At 62.8% G+C, this 23801-nt stretch overlaps 1 protein-coding gene across 1 annotated transcript; it reads left to right on the top strand.

The window, feature by feature from the left end:
- Positions 1 to 16462: 16462 nt before the first annotated feature.
- LOC119532568 (basic proline-rich protein-like) lies at positions 16463 to 23524 on the top strand. The gene is made up of 14 exons (XM_037835021.1): positions 16463 to 16870; positions 17302 to 17361; positions 17530 to 17640; positions 17824 to 17939; positions 18913 to 19146; positions 19649 to 19706; positions 21087 to 21155; positions 21303 to 21485; positions 21642 to 21929; positions 22092 to 22322; positions 22412 to 22514; positions 22583 to 22780; positions 22904 to 22968; positions 23429 to 23524. Exons 1-14 carry the CDS (start codon positions 16463 to 16465, stop codon positions 23522 to 23524), a joined length of 2220 nt encoding a protein of 739 aa, XP_037690949.1.
- The last annotated feature ends 277 nt before the right edge of the window (positions 23525 to 23801 follow it).

The following is a 23801-nucleotide window of genomic DNA, read 5'->3' as shown; positions in this document are numbered from 1 at the left end:
ACAGACATACTAACTAGAGCTGCTAAAATGCCCAACCTCACCCTGTACTGGTGAGGACACGGAGAAACCGGAACTCACACGCACTGTTGGCAAAAAGATAAAATGGTTCAAATGTTTCGGAAAACAATTTAGCAGTCTCTTAAAAAGTGAAACATGCACCTCCCATCTCACCCAGTCATTCCACCACTAGATATTTACCCACGAGAAAAGAAAGCTTATGTCCAACTTGCATTCATAACAATTTATTCATAATAATCCAAACCTGGAAACAACTAAAATGTCCATCGACTGGTGAATGGATCAACAAAATGGTGCTTTATCCAAAAGCGGAACACTACTCAACAATAAAAAGGAATGATGAACTGTCACCACACACAACATGGAGGAATCTCAAAACAATTGAGCCAAATAAAAGAAACCAGACAAGCATCACTGTATCATTCCATGTGTATAAAATCTAGAAAACATAAACTAACCTATAGCAACAGAAGGCGTTTCATTAGCTGCCTGGGGAGGGGGAGATGGACGGTGTCGAGAGAGGAGGGAGAAGGGACAACCTGAGGGTGCGAGAGAACTTTGGGAAGGGATGGATTTCTTAATTTTCTTGATTTTTGGTGACGGTTTCACAGGTGTTTACATATGTTAAGACTTATCAAATCTACACTTCAAATATGTGTAGTTTATCATATGTCAATTAAATCTCAGCAAAGCTGTTTAAAATATATTTTAAACTTAGAATTTACCACCAAGAGAATACAAATAAGTACTAGGCGTTTCCAAACACTAGAGAAAAATAAAATGGTACAGAAAACAGCTCACAAAGCCAAAGGCAGGGGAAGAAGAAGGAAATAAGGCATAAATAACATATGTATCAACAAACATGTTTGTTTTGACAATAAAGCTCCTATTTAAAGAAAGTAATCCAAATATGCGCTGTTTACACAAGGTACACCTAAAATAAAATGACACTTGGATGTTAAAAAACAAAGGCTTGCCAAGATATGTTAGGCAAACATAAACAATCAGAAAATGGGTGGTAAATTTAACATCAGGTAAACTTAAAAAACAAGAAAAGGGACAAAGAAACGGGACCTGGAGAAAAGACTCGGGCCTAACGAGGTCGTAAGGATGATTAACCTTTAAGCAGCAAATCACTCACATCAAAATCTACAAAGCAAACACTGTAAACAACAAAAAAAATAAATTAGCAACTTAAATGTAAATGAGAAGTCGAAAATGTTAACCCAAGGCTTCAGGTTATGTAAAATCCTTTGGGTTTTGCAAGTTTTCCTGTTTTGTCTAATTCTCTTGGTTCTTGACTTTGGAGAGTGGGATTGCTTCCAGCTTCCGATGGGTGGGAAAACAATCTACATTTTCCCTGGGGAATTGCGGCCATCCCTGGTGGGCACAGTGGCTCCTGGCCCTGCCCTCAGGCCCGTCCAGCCCTGCCCGGCGGTGCAAGTGGGGAGGTGGCTGCAGAGCCCGTCCCGTCTCGGACTGTGGGCTGGAGGTGAGAGTGGAGCCATCCCGCTCCCAGTAAAGCCAGCCCACCGGAGACCCTCCATCACTACGGACCCCAGGCCTCTGGTCTAAGGGGCTCCCTGCTGGTGGGGGGTGGCACCTGCTCACCTGCGGCTTCCTGACCCCAAAGCCAGGCTCCCACTGGCCGGCTTAAGAAGAGGGGACAGCGTGTCTGCCGTCCCAGGATGCACTAACGATGGTGAGCCCAAACGTCAGCCGCGCTCCACCATCCCGTCCTGGGCCATCTTCCTAGCGTGCAGCCCCGGGCCCTGTTCTGGGAGAAGCCACGGGGGCCCTCTCACCGTCGGTGAACACGGGGGTCCCTCTCGCTCCTCCCTTCGCCCCCACGACTGCTTTTGGGTCACTGGGACCCCGGCTGCAGGAGCACAGCCGCTTTCCTCACCTTTCCGGACGCCCCTTCCCCGAGCCCTGTGGGCATCACCGAGACCAGACGGGCTGCACCGGGAGGCCTGGAGCCGCGTTTGAAATTCCCTCCCTTTTGCCAAACACTCACTTCCTCCCTGTTCTCCCTCTCCCTGTTCCTCTCTGCCGTGGCCCCATGCGGGTCCGTCCCCCAGGCCATCAGCCCCTTCTCCAGATCCCTTTCTAAACGAGGGCTGCTCCCCGCGAGAGGAACCTGCTACCACATGCCTGAGTCCACCTCACCAATGAGCCCTCACAGTGGCCTCCGCCGGGTCCTGGAACCCCACGACCTCCTGCATCAGCACATCTGACCCTGACCCCATGTCACTCGGGGAAACGCACCACCCGCCGCGACCCTTCACCAAACGAGGAAGCCCAGGCTGACAGCGGCCGTGTCACTTGACCCAGACCCCAAAGGGAGTGTGGAGCCAGGATCCCAAACGGTTCATCTTGCAGTGACACCTAATGAGGGCTGGGCAGGTAAACAAGACCCCTGGGTGGCCCCAGCATCCCCGAGTACTGTCAGCTGCTGTTCCAAGTGTGTGTGCATGTCTGTATGCATGCATGGGTGTGCATGTGGGTGCACATCTGTGTGAATGTGTGCATAAGCCTGTGTGTATATGGTGTGTGCATGTCCGTGTGCATGTATGTGCATGTGTTTATCCGTGTATGCATGTGTGTGCATGTGTGCACATTTGTGTGTATGTGTGTGCATGTTTCTGTGCCTGTGTGCATGTGTATACATACACATCTGTGTGTGCATATTTTGCACGTCTATGTTCATGTGTGTATATGGCTGTCTGTATGCACTTCTGTGTATGTCTGTGCACATCTTGGTCTGGAAGTGGTGATCCCTGCCTCCCCCCTACTTGGCCTCCACACTTCCCTGTGAGCCCCAGGGGGTGGGGTGGGGGGAGGCAGGTACCCCCACTGCCACACCTCCTCAGCACAGCCCCTGGCCCCACCCCTGCTGAGCAACTCCCCCTGACAGCAACCGGACGGTCTGAGATGGGCTCTCTCCTTTCTGGGGGCATATTTCCGTCCCGAGGGGGCAATGCAGACACACGGGTGAGACAGGCCAGCTGGGGAGGCAGCAGTCCCCCACCCCCAAGCCCCTCCCTGCACACGAGCGGCTCGGATGCTGTGAAACCATCACCCGAAGCTGTGGGGAGGGAGAGGGATGTGTTTGAAGCGTTAACTATGGCTTTGGAACCATCTTGGCTCTTCGGATGACAACGTGTCTGCTCCAGATGGTTCTGAGCCGCCTGCCCTCGTTAGCATGCTAATTTATTCTCACTCATCTCAGAGGTGCGCTCAGCAGGGCGGGCGCCAGAGCGGCCAGGGGCTCAGGTCCTGGCTGGAAGGGGCCCTCTCCACGGGACTGAGGGGAACAGCGGGGTGCAGCCACGACAGGCCGGCACGCTGTCCCTTGGCCTCTGGGGGTGCTGCCCGTCCCGCAGGTCCCCGGGCTGGGCAGAGCCCCTGGACCACGGCCAGGGCGCGGCTCTCAGGTCACCCCCTGCAGCGAAAAGATGAAGCTGCACAAAGAGAGAGCGCAGACGAGCGAGCATCCTAGGCGAGGGAGGCCAGGACCCCAGCCCGGAATGGGAAGGGGTGAGCAGCCTCCACGGCCCCTGTCCGCCCCTCAGGCTGCCACCCAGACCCCGGCGCCTACCCAAGGCCGTGGGCCGCCAGGTGAGCGCTGCCCCCGTGGGCGCAGGCCGAGGACAGGTACAGCCGTGGGAACAGCCCCAGGTGGAGGCACAGGGGGGCTGAGGGGGTGCAGGAGCCCCTCACCCGCCAGTGAGCAGCTCAGAGGGCCCCAGGTGTGGGCCCCCAGCCCCACGGCCACCTTGGCCCAGCCTCGCCCCGCAGGCCCCAGGGAGCTGCAAGCCCCTGGTCCTCATCCCAGGACTGGCCTTGGGGTCCCACCCACAGGGGCCAGCGATGCCTCACACGCGCTCTCCGTCCTTCTGGTCACCCCACCAATTACCGCCAGTCTCGGGGCTTGGTTCCAGCTGGTGGCCCGGCCCGGCCTGCCACCTCCTTCTCTCCCTCCCACGGGGCAGAACCGAGCCCTGGCCACGGCCAGCAGCAAGAGCCCCGGGAAACAGGGTCTGAACCCCAGCACCACCTCCCGGGGCCCCCACTTCTGAGCGCAGGGCACCCCCCCACCCCTTCTCCCCCTTGGGGTCTCCCACTCCAGATAGGAAACAGCGGGATCCGGCACCCCAGCGCCTTCCTGTCCACGTGCCCAAGGTGCCCTCACCCAAGCTCTCCACCCATGAGGCCTTCCTGCTCCCGCGGAGACAGTGAAGAAGCTACTGTGGGCACTGCCGGCGGGTTCTGAACCTGCCAGAGTTCCCGAAGCACTGCCCACCGGTACTTCCCAGCCTCGGGAACAGCCCGTGTCCACTTTTGAGGGGAAGGCCTGGTGCGAGGTCCTGGGGTGCTTCCGCCGGGCGTCTGGCCCAGCACCCCGGGACGTCGGCTGGAGGCAGTGCTGAGGCTCTGCCCCTGCCCCTCCGGGAGGTGTGGAGGGTGGAAGGACCCCTGTGTCCAGGGCCGAGGCCCGGATGCTGGAGGCCTGAGTGCTTGCACAGCCCTGGGGCCCTGGCACCCCTGGCACCTCCCTTGAAGGGGCAAGGGGAGGTGGGAGAGGGGCACGCAGAAGTCTGGCCGTCACCCCCAGGGCCAGGCACACCGGTCTATTGCCGGCCATGGTCACCTCTCAGGGACATTCAGGATGAGAGGGGCCTCTGCTCGGCTGCAAGGGGGACGCCACCTCCCCTGTTCATGGCACGGGTGGGACAGGAGAGCTTCCTCCTGGGAACGGGGCTGGCACGCTCAATTCCTCTGCTGTGAGGATGGGCTGGGAGGGTGACCGTCCATCCCAGCTCTCCCACGACAGCTCTGAGGTATGCTGGAGTCCCTGCTTCATTACTAGAAGCAGCCCCTCTTGCTCCCACGTGCCCGCGTGTCCTGGCTGGACAAGGAACCACAAGCACTGCCATTTGCCCCTGTTCTTGGGGCCGGGCAGGACCTGCACTTACAGTGGGAGCCTCGTGGGAAGGGGGTGATCTGGGAAAGTTGGGGAGACCAGCCTGCCTGGGGGTGGAGGGACGAGCAGGCTAGGCCCTGACCGCGGAGACCCCTGCCTGCCGGCCTGGGGTGTGGACTTGACTCAGCAGGTAGAAGGAAGCACAGAAGATTCTTGAGCCACGACACAAAATGAGCAAGGAGACCTCAGTAAGATCCGTCCCACTGGGGGGATTTGGGGGGTCATCTGCATGTCCCTGGCCCCCACCTGCTGAGCTTGGGGAGAAGCATGTGGAAGGGAGAAGAGAGCCTGGGGAGCTCAGACGTCATCTGTCTGGGGGCGGCAGTGAGTCAAGAACCCGCCTCGGCGAGTGTCCCTCCTGGCGGTGCCTGGGGCCGGCCGCTCCTCGGTGGACGTGCTGGGCTCCTGCCTGTTTCCCTGGTGGGTTCTCCAAGCCCCCGACCCTTGCGCTACTTGGCGTCTGGCCAGCAAACGGCTTTCCACTTAAATTGCCTGGTCTGCTGCAAACAAGAAACTGGATTAACCCAGACATGGGTGCCAGAAGCAGGGTGAGGGATGTGAGCCGCCATGGATGTGCTGGGGCATGGGGCGGGTTCCCCAAACCTCAAAGGTGGGCGGAGGGACATGGAGCTGCCACTGCGTGCAGGGCTCAGACTTCTGCCCCTCTCTTGGAGCGGCTGATGCCCCGTGGGAGCCGGGCTGGGGGTGCTGGGCACTGGCAGAGGAGGACGCAAGGGCAGGGGCGACTCGGCAATGTGGGCTAGCAGCCGCCACCACAACCGGGGATTAGGCAGAGAACACACAGGCTCAGATCCCCAAGAACCCAGGGACTTGCCAGGACACATCAGAGCGGGCCTTTGCTCCGGAAGACACTGGGACAGGGACACAGGGGCCAGGCCACGCCCCGAGGCCATCCATAGGTTCCCATTGCAAAGCCAGCTTCAGAGCCTGGAGCCCCAGCGGCTCGCAGACACCAGGGTCACGGCTGCCACCGGAAGCCACTGCGGCCTCCAAACCAGAGGGAGGAACGGGGTCCGGGATGCGAGGGGTGTTGACCTGGAGGCTCCCAACCCCATGTCTCTCCCAGGTTCCTGGGGGGCTGGTTTGGAAGGCATCTGGTGGAATTCACCTGCTGGACCCTGACCCCTGGCCCAACGGGGAAGAAAGCAGACACCCACAGCCCCTGGCCGAACTCCAGTGTCCCCACATGGTCCTGAAGGAAATAGAGACCAGAGCCTCCCCAGATCCGGGAATACGCGGCAGTTATTCTCACGGAATCAGCACCTAACGCCCGGCATGGCCGGGACAGAGCTCGGCTCAGGGACTGACGGGGGTTTTCATAAGTGAAACGAGGAGCCGGGGTCCCTGGGGCAATCAGAAAAGCCCCTGATGCCTGGCGGGGAGCTGTGGGAGAAAGCCAGGGCAGCAGAAGCTCTCGAATCTCTCGGTATCTCCCATCTCGTCTCTCCACCCCCAGGTCAGTCCGCGGAAGCCCCTTGTTTCCCACGATCTGGCCACATGCACGTGAACCGTGACCCCACGGGACAGGGCAGGGAGTGGCCCGGGGCCAGGGAGCCAGGCAGACCCTGCAGGTGCTCGGGCCCCCAGCGCCATCTGGGCTTGTGGGACAGCCCCTCACAAGGGAAGGCCGCGGTGGGGGGTTGAGCCATGCCCCAGACTGAAGACATGTTCACAGTCCCAGCCCCACTGCGATGGTAAACGGGGCCCTCGAGGACGCTGTGATGGGTTAAGGGGCGGCCAGTTTGCATCAGGACATGCTGGAGGCCTCAGAAGGAGATGCCAGAAGCGAGAGTGGGGCAGCGACAGAGACTGCCGCCACCTGCCTGCAGCTGATCCCGCGGAAAGCCTCAACCTTGGAGGCCAGGAGACCATACACCTGGCTGCTCAAGCTGGCCCAGGTGCAGGGCTGGCCGCTGCTACCCTACGAGCAGACATGGAGGCAATGCTGACCCCTGCCCCCGACCAGGGATCTTTGTGGATTTGGAGGGAAGGGGCCACCATTGAGAGCCTTCTCTGCCTGGAGAGGGCACGAGGCACAGGCAGCCACTCCCACTGGCCGCAAAGTCCACGCAGGCTGCCCAGGGCTGCCCCCCTGGGAGACGACCCGCATGGGACCCCCTTCAGCATCCCATCCTCACCGCGAGATGCAGCCCCTGGTGTGACGCTGGGCCCAGGGAGCTGTGAACAGCTGACCCTGAGCTTCAGGGACAGGGTGGGCACTTCTGACCCACCTGCCACAAAGCAGGACACACCCAGCCATGGTCCACAAACCAGCAGGTGAGGTGGGGCCACACCTGGATCATCCTGGGGACACTCACAGACGAGTCCGCTAGTGTCCACTGCTGCCCCCAGGCAGGCCAGGGTGGGGAGGGGTGGGAGGGAGCTGGAAATGCCAGGCGGCCCAGAGGACAGGGCCAAGGGGCACCGCCCAGCGCCAGACCCGAGCCGGGAATCCCGACCTTTGCTTCTGCATTGGCCCTGCCCCTCAGTGGCCCCCATGCCTCGGGCTGTGACCGCCGCTGGCCCTGGAGGAGTGAGGTCCACAGCGGGTTCCAAGGGGGTTTGGGGAAGAAGGGGCAGTGGCTCCTCTCGGAATCGCTGCCAGCTGTGCCCACACTTGCATCCAGGTGAGCTCCCCGCGGGCAGCCGGGTCACAGAGGCAGGGGGGCCACCCAGGGCTCAGCACGGGCTGCCCCGACTGTGGCCCACTGGCCCTTGCCCGGTATCCAGTGTCTCAGCCACAGCTACCCCTGGGCCCCCCAGCTGCCTGGTGGCAGGTGGGCCCACACTGGAAGGGACAGTGGGTCATCCTCCCCGGAAACTTCCACCCCAGCCCCCACCCCACCAGGGACTCCCCTGATGCCTTGTCCCCACCCCTCAGGGGCTCCCATGGGAAAGGAGGAAGATGGGGGCAAGAGCTGAGGGCTGCAGCAAGACTCAAGGCACATAGAGACCCCAAAGGGATCTGTCAGGGTTGAATGGTGTCCCCCCAAAATATGCTTAAGTCCTAACTCCAGAGCCTCCAACCGTAGCTTCCTTTGAAAATGGGTCATTGCAGACGGGATTTGTCCAGGTGGACACGCCCTGGGTGTCCTGAAGGGGAGACATGGGAGCTGGGAACAGCAGAGGCGGGATGGGGGGCTGCCGCCAAGGAAGGCCTGGGGCCGCCAGCCATCCCCTGAGCCAGGAGCCACGGGAAGGGACGTGGCCCCATCCACGTCTGGGGTTGGACCTCGGCCTCCAAAGCCCTGGGGCCACAGGCGTCTGCTTTCAGGCACCCGATCTGTGGCAGCCCCAGGAAACAAAGACGGGGACCCCGGCGCCCTGCTTACCGCCAGCAGAGGCTCCAGGGGAAGGGGGCCTGGCTCTGCATGGAGGCCGAGTGCAGCCCCTCACCCGGCCCGGCTCCCCCACACCCGGGGCGGCCATCCTTGGGATCCCACCCTGGCCGCGCCTACACCCATTGCTCACCGCCGAGAACCCGGAGGGGCCCACAGCGGTCACGGATCCCCGGCCCCATCTCCAGCCAGCCCCCCACCCTGCCTGAGCCGTGGCCGAGGTCCAAGTACAGGCCCCCAACGAGGTCGTCACATGCCAGTTTAAAGCACATGGTAATTACTTCCGGAGGGTTTATGGTCTCCCGGGAGTCGGCCGGCCACTCCCCCCCATCCAGGAAGGCAATATTTCACCACCCAGGACACGACCCTGGGTATTTACAGATGTAATGAGACAGTCACTGCATGATGTTACCATAAATAAGCAGGGACAACTGCTGAGTTTTATGCAACTCCCCCTGATTGCCTGGAAGGCATCATTATTTTAATAAAAAAACTAATCAGCCAGCTTTCCTGGCATCCCCAGCCTCTGTTTTAATTACCGAGAAGCCGCCGCCGGTGGGAGCCGCACCCCGAGCCTCCCCCAGGCTCTAGCTGGTTTGCCCCAGTGTGGGCAAAACTACAGCACCCCAGGATCAAGCACCCTTCCTGGGGCCCTGCACCCCCTCTTGCAGGCATCCCATGGCATCCCGGGCAACCCCAGTGGGGACCCCTCTCCTGGCACAGATGAGTCCTCAGAGGTGGAAGGGCTGGCGGGAAGCTGCCCCTTTCCCTGGTGGACTCCACAGGGGCCCCTGCCCCCTTCCCTGCTTGCACACAGGGCTGTTCAGAGAACCACCCCACACTGTGGGGTCCTTAGGGCTGCCCGGCCAGAGGCCAAGATGCTCAGGTCGGCAGGAGTCTGCGGGTCACCCCATCCCAACTGCAGGCTGCAGGCCCCTGCCCTCCAGGGCGCACAACCGATCACGTCCTGCCGGCACGGGGCGCCCCCACCTGGCTCACCCCAGACCTGAATGCAGGCTCGCTTCCTTCCCCCCAGCCAAAGCATCCTCCAGGCTCTGCCCCCAGGACCCCCAGCTCCCCAGCCCTGCAGCCCACCCCGGGGCAACAGGGCTCCCAGCCACACCCGTCTGCTCCAGCCCCAGCACCTCCTCCCTGGGGACTCATCTCCTGCCCCTGGGGCTCCAGGCCCTGCCCTGGGTTAACCCGACAACAAGGGACTGCTGAGGAGTGGCCCCTCAGGCAGCTGTGATGACGCACAGCTCCCTGCCCTGCCCCCGGGCCCCCTCCCCTGACTGAACAGCCAGAGTCCCACGGCCTTTCCTAGAAGGAAAGGAGGCGCCCTGCCTGACCGAGCTGCCGGGGGTGGGGTGGGGAGGGGGCCGCCCTTGGGCAAAGTCGGGGGTGGGGGCTGGGACTCACTGGGCACACAGCACACCACGCCTGGCCATGACCCCGGCTGTGACCCCCATCTGGCCATGTCCCCCGCTGGCCGTGCCCCTGGCTAGCTGCGACCCCCTGCTGACTGCAGCCCAAGGTCCGTGTCTCGCCCATCGTCCGTCCCCTCCAGTTATCAGGCCGTGGTCTGACCGTCGGGGCTGCACACAGTCACATGGAGCCTTTGGGGGGTTCGGCTGATGGAATCGGCTGTAGGAAATCTACCTTGTAATAAAACTGTTCATAAAAGTGAAATGTCGTTTAAAGACTCTCCTTCCACGGGGAATGGGTTTTTATGTCCCTGGGTCTGGGGTGCAGGCCCCTCTCAGTTTCCTGCCCTCAATGAGCCGGACGTGGGCTGTGGGGGCCCTAGGGGCTCCTGGGGGCAGTGCTTCCAGGGAAGGGCTCAGGGAAGGTGCCCCCTAGGCCTTCCTGCCCAAGTGTCCCTCTCAGGAGCTGCCCGAGGCCACAGGGGAGCCAGCAGGAGGGGTGCAGGTGGGGACGGAGCCCAGAAGAGGAGGTGGGAGTCAGGAAGGGGCCCCCAGGTCACTTGAGGAAGGAGAGCAGGAAACGGAGCGTCTTGCTCACCCCCCACCCACCCAGGCTGCTTCACTTCCCTTGGCTGAACCTGAGCTCTCTCACTCCACCCGCACAACTGCCACCAGGTGGGCTCTGTGGCCCGTCTCTAGTGAGACTCGGGTGGTGCAGCTGGGCCTGGGTGGTGAGCTGGTGGGTCTGCACAAGCACCCGGGTTTGGAGGCTGATGTCACCAGGTGAGACTTGGGGGGCAGCCAGGTGGCACCCAGGTGCGGGGAGGAGACCCAGCCATGGGGCAGGACAAGGCAGGGCTGGGGCGAGCGGGAGCCCAGGGCACAGAGCTTCAGAGGCACTCGTTCACCCCCAGGCACCGGCTGCAGGCACACGGGCGTCACGGTCGGCGGCTCCTTAAACCATGCCCGTCTCCCCCGGCCTGGCACCTGTCACGGAGGAAGTGCCCCAGCTCGGAGGAAGCATCTCGACACAGAGGACACATCTCTGGCTATGGGACATGGGTGCCGGATGAGGTGAGGGGTCTGCCCCAGTTGTCTATTGCTGCATGGCACCCACCCCTGGCGGGCGACGTAAGTCAACCACCGCTACTGAAATCACCCCAGGGCCACGTGGGCTGGCTCAGCTGGACCGTCCCACTCGGGGGCTCCTGTGCCGGCAGCGGAGGCCAGGGCATCGCGGGGGCTGCCTCACCAAGTGGCGGTGGGGACGCTGCTGTCAGCGGGGGCACCCACGGGGCCCCCCCCATGGGGCCTGGGCTTCATCACAGCGTGGCAGCTGGGTTCCAAGGGCGAGAGTCCCAGAGAGCCGGGAGGAAGCTGCGTCACCTTTCACAACCGAGACGCACTTGTCCAGGGAGTCCTGGCAGGAGCTGGTGGTCAGACCTCCGCAGACAGGGGCCCCCCACCTTAGCCTCTCCAGGCAAGTGCAGATGAGCCGTGCACCCCGTTGTGAGGCCACCACTGCCATCAGTGCCCGGCACCCCCAGACCGTGGCCGGAGCCGGCAGGACGTGGCTCAGTAGCAGGAGCCCCCGGGGGTGGGTGGTCTCTAAGGGGATCTGCTGACCGTGCCCCCAGGTAGTCCCAATCCTGTACAATGTCCTCCTCGAGCATGGGACTCACCATGCCGGGTGAGTGACTGTGGCTTCCAGGTTGGTTATAATAGGCCGTGGCCCCATCCTGTAGCCTCTCTGGGAGCCCTCACCTGGGTAAGGACCTGAGGCCCCCAGCCAACAGCCATGAGACTGCAGACATGGCTGCTGCCCCAGTCGAGCCCTGAGGTGACAGCAGGGCTGGCCGGTGCCTCGAGTGCAGCCCCAGAGGCCCCGGCTAATCCAATCGGGGTTCCTGACCCGGGGAAGCTGAGAGCTGCCGAGTGCCTGCGGCTCCACGTGGCCTGGGGGTGATTTGTTATGCAGCAGAGGGTCACTAAGGCCCCTTTGTGGTCTGGGGTCAGCGGAGAGAGTGGTGGTCTGCTCTCAACCCCTTGCCCCTCTCCTGACGTCTCATCCCTCAGTGCGAGGAAAGCAGGGCTGGGTGGGCCACACAGGGGGCAGGAAAAGGCCCCTTCTCTGTCCTCCTGAAGATGATGATGGGGGCTCAGAGCCCGGCCACACCTGCCTGCCAACACCCAGGGCTCTGCCCAGGCTCCTGCCATCCACCCCAGGGCTAGGGCCCCTGCTCTGCTTGTCACCCCCTCCCTCCGGGACAGATGCATCATTCCGGCCGGGAAGTTCCCAGCAGCCAGCACAGTCCACAGGCGCCCGCCCCCTGCCTGCCGTCCCTCCTTGGGGGTCCCTCCGGTGGCACAGGCAGGAGCGCAGCCTTCTCCCTGCAGGACCCTCATAACACAGAGGCTGGAGACCGCCCTCATGTCCGACGGGCGAGAACTGCTGGGGACAGCTGCCTGCACCCACGACGAGCTCCACCCGTCGGGCAAGGGCGAGGTGTCCCCCACCTCAGAGTGCGTCCTGCTGGGCAGGAAGGGGACAGCTGCCATCATCTAAAAAGGGAGAGGGAGGATAAAAGGTGGCTGCTTATCCTTGGGTTAAAACGAAATGTGTTTTGAATGTCTTAAAGGGAGTGACGAACAGGTCAGGGCTTCCTCAACATCCTTTGTTTCGAAGGTTTGACTTTGGAGCCAGGTGAGAATTTCACACAGTTACAGAAGCAAATCAAACATTCACAAGCAACCCCCAAAACCAAAAAGCAAAATGAAACAGGTGAACCCAGCCGCACTCCACCTGCGGCCTAATCAGGCAGAAACAAGCCGTACGGTTACGTCCAAACTCATTTGACCCCACGCCTGGGGGATCAGGTCCCACAGCAACCCCAAGTAATCTGAGGGTGAGGAGGCTGGGCTGGGGGTTACGCGATATGCCACGTGCGTGCGGTGGTGTAAAATGAAGTCCGCTGTCCCTGGGAGCAGGGCCTCAGGGCGTCAGTGCCGTCAAATCAAGACCTCGAGTGCTGGCTTTGAACTGGGGGCGTCCGTGCGGCTCACCGTGCAGTGCACCCGACGAGGGGCAGATTTCTCAGCTCCTCCACCAGGAACTAGACACAACAACCAAGCCCAGCTCCCAGGCTGGGGTCTCCACCCGGGCCTTGGAAAATGGTTGACTCCATGTCTGGATCTGGTCACGCCAGATGGTGAGGACACCATCGGGCTGCAGGGTCAGGTCAGGAAGAACCAGGAGACACTTGGAAGAGGCGCCCACTGGCCAAAGACGGGACAATGGGAACATGGTAAGGATGGAAATACAAGGTCTAACGCCTTGGATGCCGTAACCCCGTCCACCTCAGCCCCAAGAAAACCCTCCGGGGCCTCCTTTGGGGGATGTTAGAGCGCTGGAGGATAACGGGAAGGACCCAGCTGTCACCACACCTGCCCTGAGTGAGCTCTCAGCCCCCTGCCCCACGAGCTCCGACCCCACCTGCCCGGCGTGAGTGGGTGGCTGACGGGGGGCAGCACTGTTGTTGAAAGACAAATCAGAGTCAAGTTTGCAGATCACAGCATTTTATTCAGGACACCAAAGTTCTGCTGCAGCAAAGGAGCCAGAACACTTAGAAAAACAGAAGTAGCTTTGGGCTTTTAGGGATGGCAAACAATTTTCGCAGACATCAAAGGGAAGTTAGTTCCTGCTGGTCGGCAGTTTGTCCACCCCAGAGTGGACGGGTGGGCTTTTTCCGTGATGGTCAGGCGTCGTGAACCAAGGCCGATTGGCCTCCTTGGTGGGGAGCTCAAATTTCAAAAAAAAAAAAAAGAGGAAAGTCAAGAGGGCGTTCAAGGTGGAGGTAGGCTCAGGTGTTTTGGCTCGCAGGGGCGCCGGGGCTTTCTCTCTGTAACTTCATCCCTGAGGACGTCGCCAGCGGATAAACCAGGAAGGAAGGAAGGGGAGCTGGAGCACCCAACACTGGCATTTCCTCAGGGAACCGACAGACCTGGGCCGAGCACACCCCGGCCACTGGTGACCCCAAGCACCCAGCAGACACGCGGGCCCCCGGACACCCCGGGACCTGCCGAAACCTCAGACCAGAGCCTGGCCGAGCGCCCAGCCAGAACCGCCGCCTCTGAGGGAGGCGCTCGGAGCAAACAGAGCTGCGCCGCTGGGGTAGAACGGCAGCCGCCTGCTCGAGGTGTGCAGAGGCCGTGCTCAGCTCTTGGGTGCAATGTGGTTAATCTTCATCGAGTCCATATTGTCTAGAGGCCGGACCTTTGCCCACGTCGTCCAGGTGTGGAGGAGTGGAGCCAGGTAGAAGAGCTGCAGGTGAGGACCGGAAGCCGGCGGTGGGCGCGGGGAGCCCCGTCCTGGCCCCTGTGCTTTGGCAGCAATTCCCTGTCCTTTTAGAGGGACACACGGGGGGACACGCGGACACGTGCTGCCCACCCCGGGCACCGGAGGGAACAGAGCCCGGGGCTGCCTCACACAGACCCCCGAGCCCTTGGGCGTGGTCCCCACAGCAGGCAGGGGGAGTGGGGGCCGAGGCGCAAGCACCCACCGGGGCCGCCGCGGGGCAGGGGCCGGCCAGCGCCCATCAGGCCAGCTGAGGCGTCCCCAGGCCGGCCCGTTTCCAGCGGTCCAACTCCCCTAATCACCCGCCCGAGACTTCTCGGCCCTGCTGCAGCTTTCAGGGCAGCTGGACCCCAGTTATTTTTAATAAAGATGAGGTACAAGCGGATACAGAGGATTAATAGTTGTATTATGATTTTATAGTTCTCCGTGCACGCCACCACGGAGAAGACAATCAGAGAGCAGAGCCATTTCAGGTGGATAAAATGGGGCATTTATTTTCAATGGAAAGAATTTCAGGACGCACCGAGCCGTGGCCAGAGAGCTGCTGGTGGCCCCCGGCAGGCTGAGCGGAGAGGGGCTGGAGGCGAGGTGGCCTGGCTGGGGGTCTGCACAGAGCCTGCTGGGGGCCGCTGCCCCAGGGAGGCGTCGGGCGGGGACAGGGGCCCGAGTCAGACTGACGAGAGCCCCAGTGTGAGCACGGAGCAGGCGGAGCCCGGCACCCCCAACCGTCTGCCCCTGAGAGCCTCAGTTTCCCCACTGGGACAGGGAGGAGGGGATGAGAGCACCTCAGGAAAGGCAAGGCCCATGGAGCCTGGGGAGGAGTGCCTCCAGGCACTTTCCCTCGGGAGCAAACGCTGATTGAGCACCTGCTGTTTGCCTTAAGCCCCTCCCTGGAAGTGCAGCTGCATCCTGGCCAGGCCAGGCCAGCCCGGCACAGCTGGACGGAGGCTCCCGGGGATGGCAGGGGACTGGGGACAGCAGCTCGGCTGCCCTCAAGGGCTCCCAGGCTTCCTCCCAGCATCAGCAGAGGCCTGAGCCTCCCAGGGCTGCCGGGCTCGCTTGGAAACCACGAGCTTCAAATAGGCGCGCACAGTGGGAAGGGGGCTGTTGGGGGCCCTGTCTTCAAAGCTGAAGGCTCCAGCAGCCTGGGGGAGGGGGGAGCTGGGGGGCAGCCAGCCGGCTTTGAGGACGTTCCCTGACCCTGCACTCCCCCTTGTATCCCGCACCCCTGGAGAGCACTGGCTCCCCTCACCCAGGGCGCCTGAGCTGCCTGTCCAGCCTTGGACGTGGTTGTTGCCCATCGGCAGCCCCCCGAATCCTGCCCTGGGGGGGCTGAGGGCAGAGGCCAGGAGGCGTTTCCCAGCAAGGACTCCCTGCTCCAGCTGGCAAGGGCAGCCCCAAGCAAACCCCAGTCAGAGGGCCCTGGGGGGCCAGGCATCTGGGGCCAAGCAGGTAGGGGACAGACGAGGAGGCCCCGCAGGGCTGCAGGGAGCCCAGAGAAGGGGATGGACGAGGAGGCCCCCGGGGCCACTCATCCCACACAGGACATCTGCCCGCCCTCTCCCCAGCCCAGGGAGGGATGTGGGAGGCTGTCCCCAACCCTGTTGGCCCCTCATCCCACAAAGGACACCCCTCTAACGTGACCCTCCCCAGGCTGTCCCAAACCTTCCAGAGCTGCAGTCTTGGGAAATATTACCCACAGGCTCCCAGGCTGCAGGGACCCTCCTCCCACACACACCTGGAAGCAAGATGGGGCCCCCGTCATCTCCGATGTCTCTGAATCCAAAGAAAAGCACCTCCTGCTTCTAAAGATTTGGGGACACCCAGGTTAGGAGGGGAAGGGGCTGTGTCCCAAGATGCTCTCAGACCCCTTAGGGGTGCAGGGCATGGGGGAGGGGCAGCATGTGCCAGGGCCCCCACACTCCTCCCCCACCGAGCCCCTCACCACTGTTCGGGACGCAGCCAGGGAGGCTCAGCGGACGGAGCCCATGGCCCTCTCCTTCCCCAGGAGTCGGCCATCCCAGGCTGCCGGGGTTGCCCACAGGGAAGGTGGGCACGCTTGGCTGGAGACCCCCCACCACAGCCTGTAGGGCCTGCCCAGACCCCCAAGGGGCGGGGCTCTCCCCTCTCTGGGCTTCGCGTCCAGAAGCCACCACACAAGGTGAGGCCCCAAACGCTCACAGAGACGTCAGGCCCCGTGGGGATGTGGGTCGGAGGTGGCACAAGTCCCTCTCAGGTGGGGCCGATGTGGGGAGGGGTGGGGAGGTCCCGGCAGGGTCTTGGCGCCGGCCCTGGAGACGGCCGGCTTCCTGGTGTTGACATGGACGCCCCCACCATGCAGGGCCAGTGCCTGGTGCTTGCCGGAAGGGACCCTTCCTCCAGGCATGGACGTGCCCACCAGGCCCCACCAACACCCCGGTCCTGGAGGATGGCTGCATGGCGCAGCACCTGCTGGGGCTCCCGGGACCCCAGGGTCCTCCACGAGGTGGCAGAGGCACTGACGCCACCACCCGGAGCCAGGCCAGGGGTCGGGCTCCAAGGCTGGGCGTGGGCTGGGTCCTCCCCGGTCACCCCTGGGATTCCCATGTCACAGTCGGCCCCGGAGCCTCGCTGCCGGGCCCAGGAGCTGCCAAGGGTCAGTGAGCTCCACCCACACCGCCGGGCCCCCTGGGACAAGAGGGGTCCCCAGGACAAGAGGAGGTCCCCGGAACATGATGGTGCCTCCACAGTATGGACAGGATCAGCTTCGGGGGAACCAGCCGTGTCCAGAGCAGCCCCCTCATGAGCAGATGCCTCTGGGTGCCGGATCGGGGTCCCCGCAAAGGATCGAGTGGATCCACCCACGAGAGAGTGAAGCTGAAATGGGGGGCAGGGGCACCGGCTCGCACTTTCTGAATCACACAAATTAATTCAGAAATCAGAGCGGCGCCCTCAGCTAGACTGCAGATTTCAAAACAGCTTAACAAATTACCAAGCCCCCTTTAAGGAGACAAATTATGTGGCTCCGCAACCACGCCTGGTTAATTATGCATGCGCTTCTGTTAGGGGCTTTTAAATATTCACCAGCGGTGGGTTTGCCCCCGTGACCCGCGCCTCCTTTCTGGGCCACGTGGTGAGCGCACCCAGGGGCGCTGCCTCGGGACCCCTCCCCTCCCACAGGTGCCACACCCCCTGCAGGCCCACCTGGGGGCCCAGCCCGGGGCCGCAGGGCCTTCTGGGGTACAGGCAGCCCCCGCACAACGCTGTCCTCCACCCTCTGGGCTTCCCTGTCCATCGGGCCTCCCCCCCACCCCAGCAGTCTCTCAGCTGCTCCCTGACCTCTGCCCCGACCCAGTGACACCCACGCTCTGGGCCCCCCTGCCTGACAGAGCCTCCCTCTGCCCCCAGGGGGTCCCGGCCAGCGAGCTGCCTTCCTTTCAGCAGGTCTCAGGCTGCCTTGGCTCCGTGGACCCCCAAGACCCCCTGCCAGCCTCCTCCAGGGTCCCCGCAGGCCCCTGGGTAACACCGGCACCCCTCTACCCAGGGAGCTGAGACCCCCAAGGAGCCCTCACCCCACCCCCAGGCCTCTGAAGGGCTCCTCCCTCCTCCCCCAGCCCCCAGCCTCCCTGGGAGGGCACAGGAGCAGGTGCCGGGGAGGGGCGGTGGAGCAGACTAGGACACGTGGCCACCCTTGACCCCCAGGAGACAGACGCCCAGTCCAGCACCCAGGCCGCCCCTCCCTGGTCCCTCCTGAGCATGCGCCTGCCCACATGCAGCCTCTCCGGGGGGACCGTCCCCTGCCCACCCCAGCCCGTTCCGTGGGCTCTTTGATTTCAACAGGGCTAGAGAGCAACTTCCAAACGTCTTTCACCTAATGTTACGCCCAATTAAATCCACATTAAGAGGAACAAAAAGGACACGGCAGCTGCTGCCAATCCACTGCCTCCCCACACACATGGCCCTGAACACAGGGAGGGGACCCTGCCCGTCCCCCCACCTGCTGCGGGAGGGGCCAGGGCTCAGTCAGCCCCAAGAGCCAGCGGGCTTCATGCACGCAGCCTGCAGGTGGAGAGTCACCTTCTGCTGGCACACATGTGCACACGCACCGTGCAATAGGTACAGGTGCACACTCACGCACAAATGCATCGGGCACGTGCATGCACACACACATGTACACATGCACTAGGCACGTGCATGCACACACAACACACCTGCATGCACACTGAGCATGTGTGCCCAGGTACACACTGGTGAACATGTGCAAACACATGCATGTATGCGTATCCGTCTGTGCGTGTGTAAACACCCGTGCACATACTCACACAGGAACACAGACCCCCAGAAGCCACAGCCATGGCCCTCTCTTGTGTCTCCTCTGGGGGGCCCAGCTGGGGAGCTGTGGACAGGCAGGAATCTCCTCCTCACACCCCTCTTTTCACAAATTGGGGTGCTGAGCCCCAGAGGGTGAAGGGCAGCCATCAAGGGTGTTCCGGCAGCTGGTGGCCGGCTGGACCAAAATCTCCCCAGGGCCTGGCCGAGGCCCAGGTGATGAGTGGACCCTAGCCCAGCCCTGCACCCCCTGTGTGGCCTCCTGGGACCCACACCTGCCTCCCCCTCCCCAGATGGGGCCAAATCCCACCAGCCCCAAGGCAAGGCCTTGCCCACGGTGGGCTCTTGGTGCTTCCACCAGGGGCAGCTCTCCTGCTGCCGGAGGATTCCACCTCAGAGTCCAGTGTCCAGCTGCTTGGAAAGCTGGAAAGCTGATCCGCATGCTCCAGGCTGTGCCCCCAGCACCCCTGGAAGAGCTGACCACTGCTCCCCTTCAGACGGGGTAGTCTCCAGCCCCTCTTCCTGCCTCCTGCACCCCTTCCTGTGGGCTCGGGTGGCCTCCTTTGGACCTGGGCTGCCCTGGGAGCACACAGCCCTGGTTAGCCCCCAGTGCCGGGCCCAGGACGTCCAATGCCCTCCCATCCAGCACCTGTCCCCCCCGTGTCCTGGCAGAGTCCTGCACCCAGCGACCATCCCGTAAAGTTCACCCTCAGCTTCTCTGAGCCGCCAGTGCTTCCTGGTCCCGGGAGAAGGAGACAGCCCCCCACTCCCACCCGGCCAGGGTCTACGGGGTCCAGCATGATGTGTGCTGCCTGGCTGCCCCTCCTCAGGCATGGCTCTGACCCCCAGGCTGCCCACCCCACCCCCGGCAACTCTGGGAGGGTCCGCAGAGCCCAGAGGACCCCTCGGCTTTCCCGGCAAGGACCCGCCAAAGACCAAAGACCCCCGTAATTGTCTCCTGGGGGAGGTGCAGGGTGCTCAGGGGCTGGAGGGGTCATGGGAGGGGATGGAGGTGCTCCGGGGGCACACAGGGCCGACACGCACCTTGGCGCTCACTTTGGAAACTGTCAGCTCAGCAGTCTGGCTAAGTGCCGTTCGGCAGTGGCCTTAAAACTGTCCACACTCATAAATCACCCCCGGGATTTAAGTAGCCCTGGTGGCAGGTGATTTTTCACAGCTCCGCCACCCTTGTGCTCAGTCAACACAGTGACGAGGCTCTCGGGTGGGATGCCGAGAAAATGAATCAGGACGGCCAGGTGCGTGGCGGCGGCCCAGGGGAAAGTTTGCAGAGTTGGAGGTGGGCTGCCCCGGGCTCAGGCTGCGAGAAGGCCCCCACCCCGGGCTCTTCTCCTAATCGGGGTCCCAGTCCAGGCTTGGCTCCATGGGCTGAAGCCCACCCCTGCAGCCCCAAACCCACTCAACTGGCACCCGCCAACAAAGAGCCCCTCCTCTGGTTCCAACTGAAGTTCAGCATTTTCCTCCCTCGGGGCTTTTCTCCTTAACAGCACCTGAGGCTCTTCCCCAGGAAGGATGGGCTAATGGTGGGATTCAGGCCCGGAGCAAAGAAAAGGACACGAAGTCCCTGAGGAACTGCCACTTCTGCACCACCCATGTTGCAAGGTATGGGCCCCAGATTCCCCAGAAGGAGGGGGCGGGGAATCAAATGCTTCCTAAGGACATTTTCCAGGACCACCCCCACCCTATAGCAGACAGAAGGTCTACCTCCCAGGTCTTCTCTCAGCTCCACGGCTCTGATGCTCCCTCATCCATTCCACACAGACTGCCAAAGCCCTGCTGGGATCAAAGTCTAGACCCTGTGTGGGCCAGGATCAGGGCCCAGTGTGCACTGGGATCAGGGCTCAGTGTGTGCTGGGTTCAGGACTCAGTATGCACTGAGATCCAGGCTGTGTGCTGGGATCCAGGCTCAGTGTAGGCTGGGATCCAGGCTTGCACTGGGATCCAGGCTCAGTATGTGGGATCCAGGCTCAGTGTGCACTGGGATCCAGGCTGTGTGCTGGGATCCAGGCTCAGTGTGGGCTGGGATCCAGGCTGTGCACTAGGATCCAGGCTCAGTATGTGGGATCCAGGCTCAGTGTGCACTGGGATCCAGGCTGTGTGCTGGGATCCAGGCTCAGTGTGGGCTGGGATCCAGGCTGTGCACTAGGATCCAGGCTCAGTATGTGGGATCCAGGCTCAGTATGCACTGGGATTCAGGCTGTGTGCTGGGATCCAGGCTCATTGTGGGCTAAAATCAAGCTCAGTGTGGACTAAATTCAAGGCTTCGTGTGGCTGAGATTAGAGTTCTATATGAGCTGGGATCAGGGCTCAGTGTGGGCCAAGCTCAGATCTCCATGTGAGGCTCAGTGAAATGTCACTGGCAGAAGCTCAGAGAGGTGTGACTTGCTCCAGTCACACAGCTGGGGATAGATGCTGGCCTGGGGGTCTCGGGCACCGAAGCCATCCCCACCGCCCAGGGGTGGGCCCAGAACTGGGCTATCCGAGCACACGTCACCCTGTCCCCACCTGCAGCCTCTCCCCAGCCTTGGCAGAGCACAAGGGAAGGCGAACACCACCCGCCCATCCACCCCACCCATATCAGGCCTGGGTCCTGGCTCCCCTGGGCTCCCTGGACACAGAGGATTGGCCAGACCGAGGATGGCCGCAGCAGCCTGGGCCTGGTGGTCACAGAGTCTGGCCCCACAGGGGTGCTGGGTGGAGACCCCGAGGCTGCAGCCCCGTGGGAGAGCCTCACTCCTCCAGGAGGGGACTCGATCCTGTGCCTCCCTGGGAGCCAGAGGGGAGGGTCTCCCTCCAGGGCCAGACCATCCCAGAGGGGAGGGGGTCCATGACAGCAGGAGGGGGCCAAGGGGAAGGTGCCGCCCTGTGAGGCCCAGGCCAGGAGCGAGGCCCAGGGGCGGGCTGCCCGGCTGCTGTCCAACGGCAGTGTCCTGGACGGCCCCGTCCTCCTGCACTGCGGGGAAACTGAGGCTCCCAGTCCCCAGCAGGGCCTGCCTGAGCCCCAGCCTGTCCCCAGAGTGGCCCCAGAGAGTGGCCCTGGGGCTCTCACTCGTCTCCCTGTCCCTTAGGACGGCTCCCATAGGAGGATCCCCCCACCCTGGTCAGTTCAGCAGCAAGGCACACCCGTGGGGTGCCGGGGGCCTAAGGGTGCCCTGTGACTGGGTCCCGCCCAGGTGAGGCTGCTGGGACGCGAGCAAGAGGTCGGGGCGGAGGGGGACGTCCACCCGCTGGATGCCCGGGCTTCCCGCCCCCCGCCAGTCCTCTGTCGCCACCTGGTGGCCGCCGCCCGCCTGCGCCCTCCCCGGCATCGGGGCGAGACCTGGGACCCCCAGCGGAGGCCGGGCCGGGTCACCAGCTCCACCTGGGCGGGGAGGCCCCGGGGTGGGCGCCGGGGGTCACTCGGGGGGCGAGCAGCCATGGCACAGGCGCGAACGGGGGCCCCTGGGGGGCAGCAGCGTCAGGTGCCGACGGCTCCTCAGACTCCCCACTCCCCGAGATCTTTAAACCCCCAAGCCTGGGGCTCTCTCAGAAGAGCTGTTATTACTCTTATAAAAAAATTGTATAAAAATTCTAATCAACTCGGTGGGCGGGCCCGGCTGTTACATGCCTGGCGGCCTCCGCAGCCAGAGGTATCGGCACCCATCAGAGCCCGAGCCCCGTGGCCCAAACCCTCTCCTCCACCCCCGGCTTGGGGCATCCAGGGGGAGCCAGAGGCCGTGCTCCATGGATCCAGGCCAGGGCCTTCCCTGCTGGGAGGTCCCAGGGCCCTGCAGCCGGACGCTGGTCCCAGCCCAGGGGTCAGCAGGAGGCCACCCCAGGAAGTGAGGGAACTCAGGGGGGAGCAGGTGCAGGAGGTGGGGGACCCCAGCCCCTCAGGGCAGCCTGCCTCCCCTGGAGCTCCCACCACCAGCACCCAGGCTCCAGCTCGGCTGCCTGTCCCCAGGGAGCTCACCCCCAGCCACCAGCTCTGCCCTCTCCAGTGACCCCCAAGGCAGGCCCACCCCTCAGCCCCAGGTCCACCTACAGCAGTGATGACGGAGCACTGGGTGCCTGGGGGTGGCAGGGGGTGGGCTCCAGCCCTAGTTCTGCCCCCATCACCTCCCTTTACCCCCAGCAGCCTCTCCCTCACCCCGTCCTGGTGGACGCAGCAAGGAGAGCCCCGACTGTCCACCTGTGCACGTGCTCCCTGATGGCGGCAGCTGCCCACCCCCGAGACCACCACAGCCAAGGGCGTCTCAGCAAGAGAAGGCAGGGCCGGGGGCAGGGGCCCACCTCCCCCACTGGACGGAGCCCCCTCCCAACCCCCCCGGAAGTACCCACCAAGCCCAGTGACAGAGCCCCTGTGAGAGCTGGGGTGCATTTTACCACAAGCTGTTTCTCAGGGAGGTGCTGAAGGGCGGCCTCAGGGGGTCTCGGGCCCTCCCTGTGCGGCCAGTGAGCTCCTCGTCCCTCCCCATCCTCGCCGGGGACAGCTCCGAAAGGGCCGGCGCTGACAGCCCCGTAGGCAGAGGTGTGCAAGGCTGGTGAGCCGGTGGGCCCGTCAGAGCCAGGGCAGCCGGGGACCTTCCAAAGGGAGCAAACCCCAAACCCCTCCGTCTCCGGGACCCGGACGGAGGAATTGCCTTTTGAAGAAATGCATTCTGAGCTCTCAGGCTAGAGCAGACAGGGACTTTGTCACAGTTCCACCTCTTGGACGCATGCACACCTGGGGCTTGGTGGTTCGGCGGGGGGGGAGCCAGGTGTCTGCAGGTTTGGGGGGGCATCACAAGTCAGAGAGGACATGCAGCTTATTGGGGGCTGGTGTTGCCACCTACGCCTTCCCTGCTGGTGGGGAGCTCTGTGTTGGAGAACCCCTTGGAGTGGGGACCTGGGGGTGACCCGCAGGGATGGGCAGGGGGCACAACCCTCCTCCCTGCAGCTGCCCTCTCCCTCGTGTTCCTTTTCTTTCCTCTACCTGCAGCAGATGGTCTCCCCCAAAGGCCTCCAGCAGCCACCAAACCCCCAGACCCTGCAGGAGCATGTCATCCCGGGGCGGCTCCGGTCCTTCCACCGTTGAGGAGCTGTGGCCGGCTGGGGCAGGGACAAGGGCACACGCAGGGCCTGACCTCAGATGAGCCACAGCACATGAGTGAGGAGGAAACGCCGGGGGCTGTCATAACCGGGGCCACCAGAGTGCTGGGCAGTTCAAGACATAAGCAGAGAGAAAACAGGGGAGAAAGCCCGGGACCCCCAGAGCCCCAAACCCCAAGCCCGACTTCCTGTCTGAACTCCCTCTTGACCTACTGAGATGTGAAATCCCCACCCAGGCAGCGACCCCGGCAGCCACTCGAGTC

Source organism: Choloepus didactylus, chromosome 4, assembly GCF_015220235.1.
Source record: "Choloepus didactylus isolate mChoDid1 chromosome 4, mChoDid1.pri, whole genome shotgun sequence".
NCBI lineage: Eukaryota > Metazoa > Chordata > Mammalia > Pilosa > Megalonychidae > Choloepus > Choloepus didactylus.
This window is presented reverse-complemented; position numbering and strand designations above follow the sequence as displayed.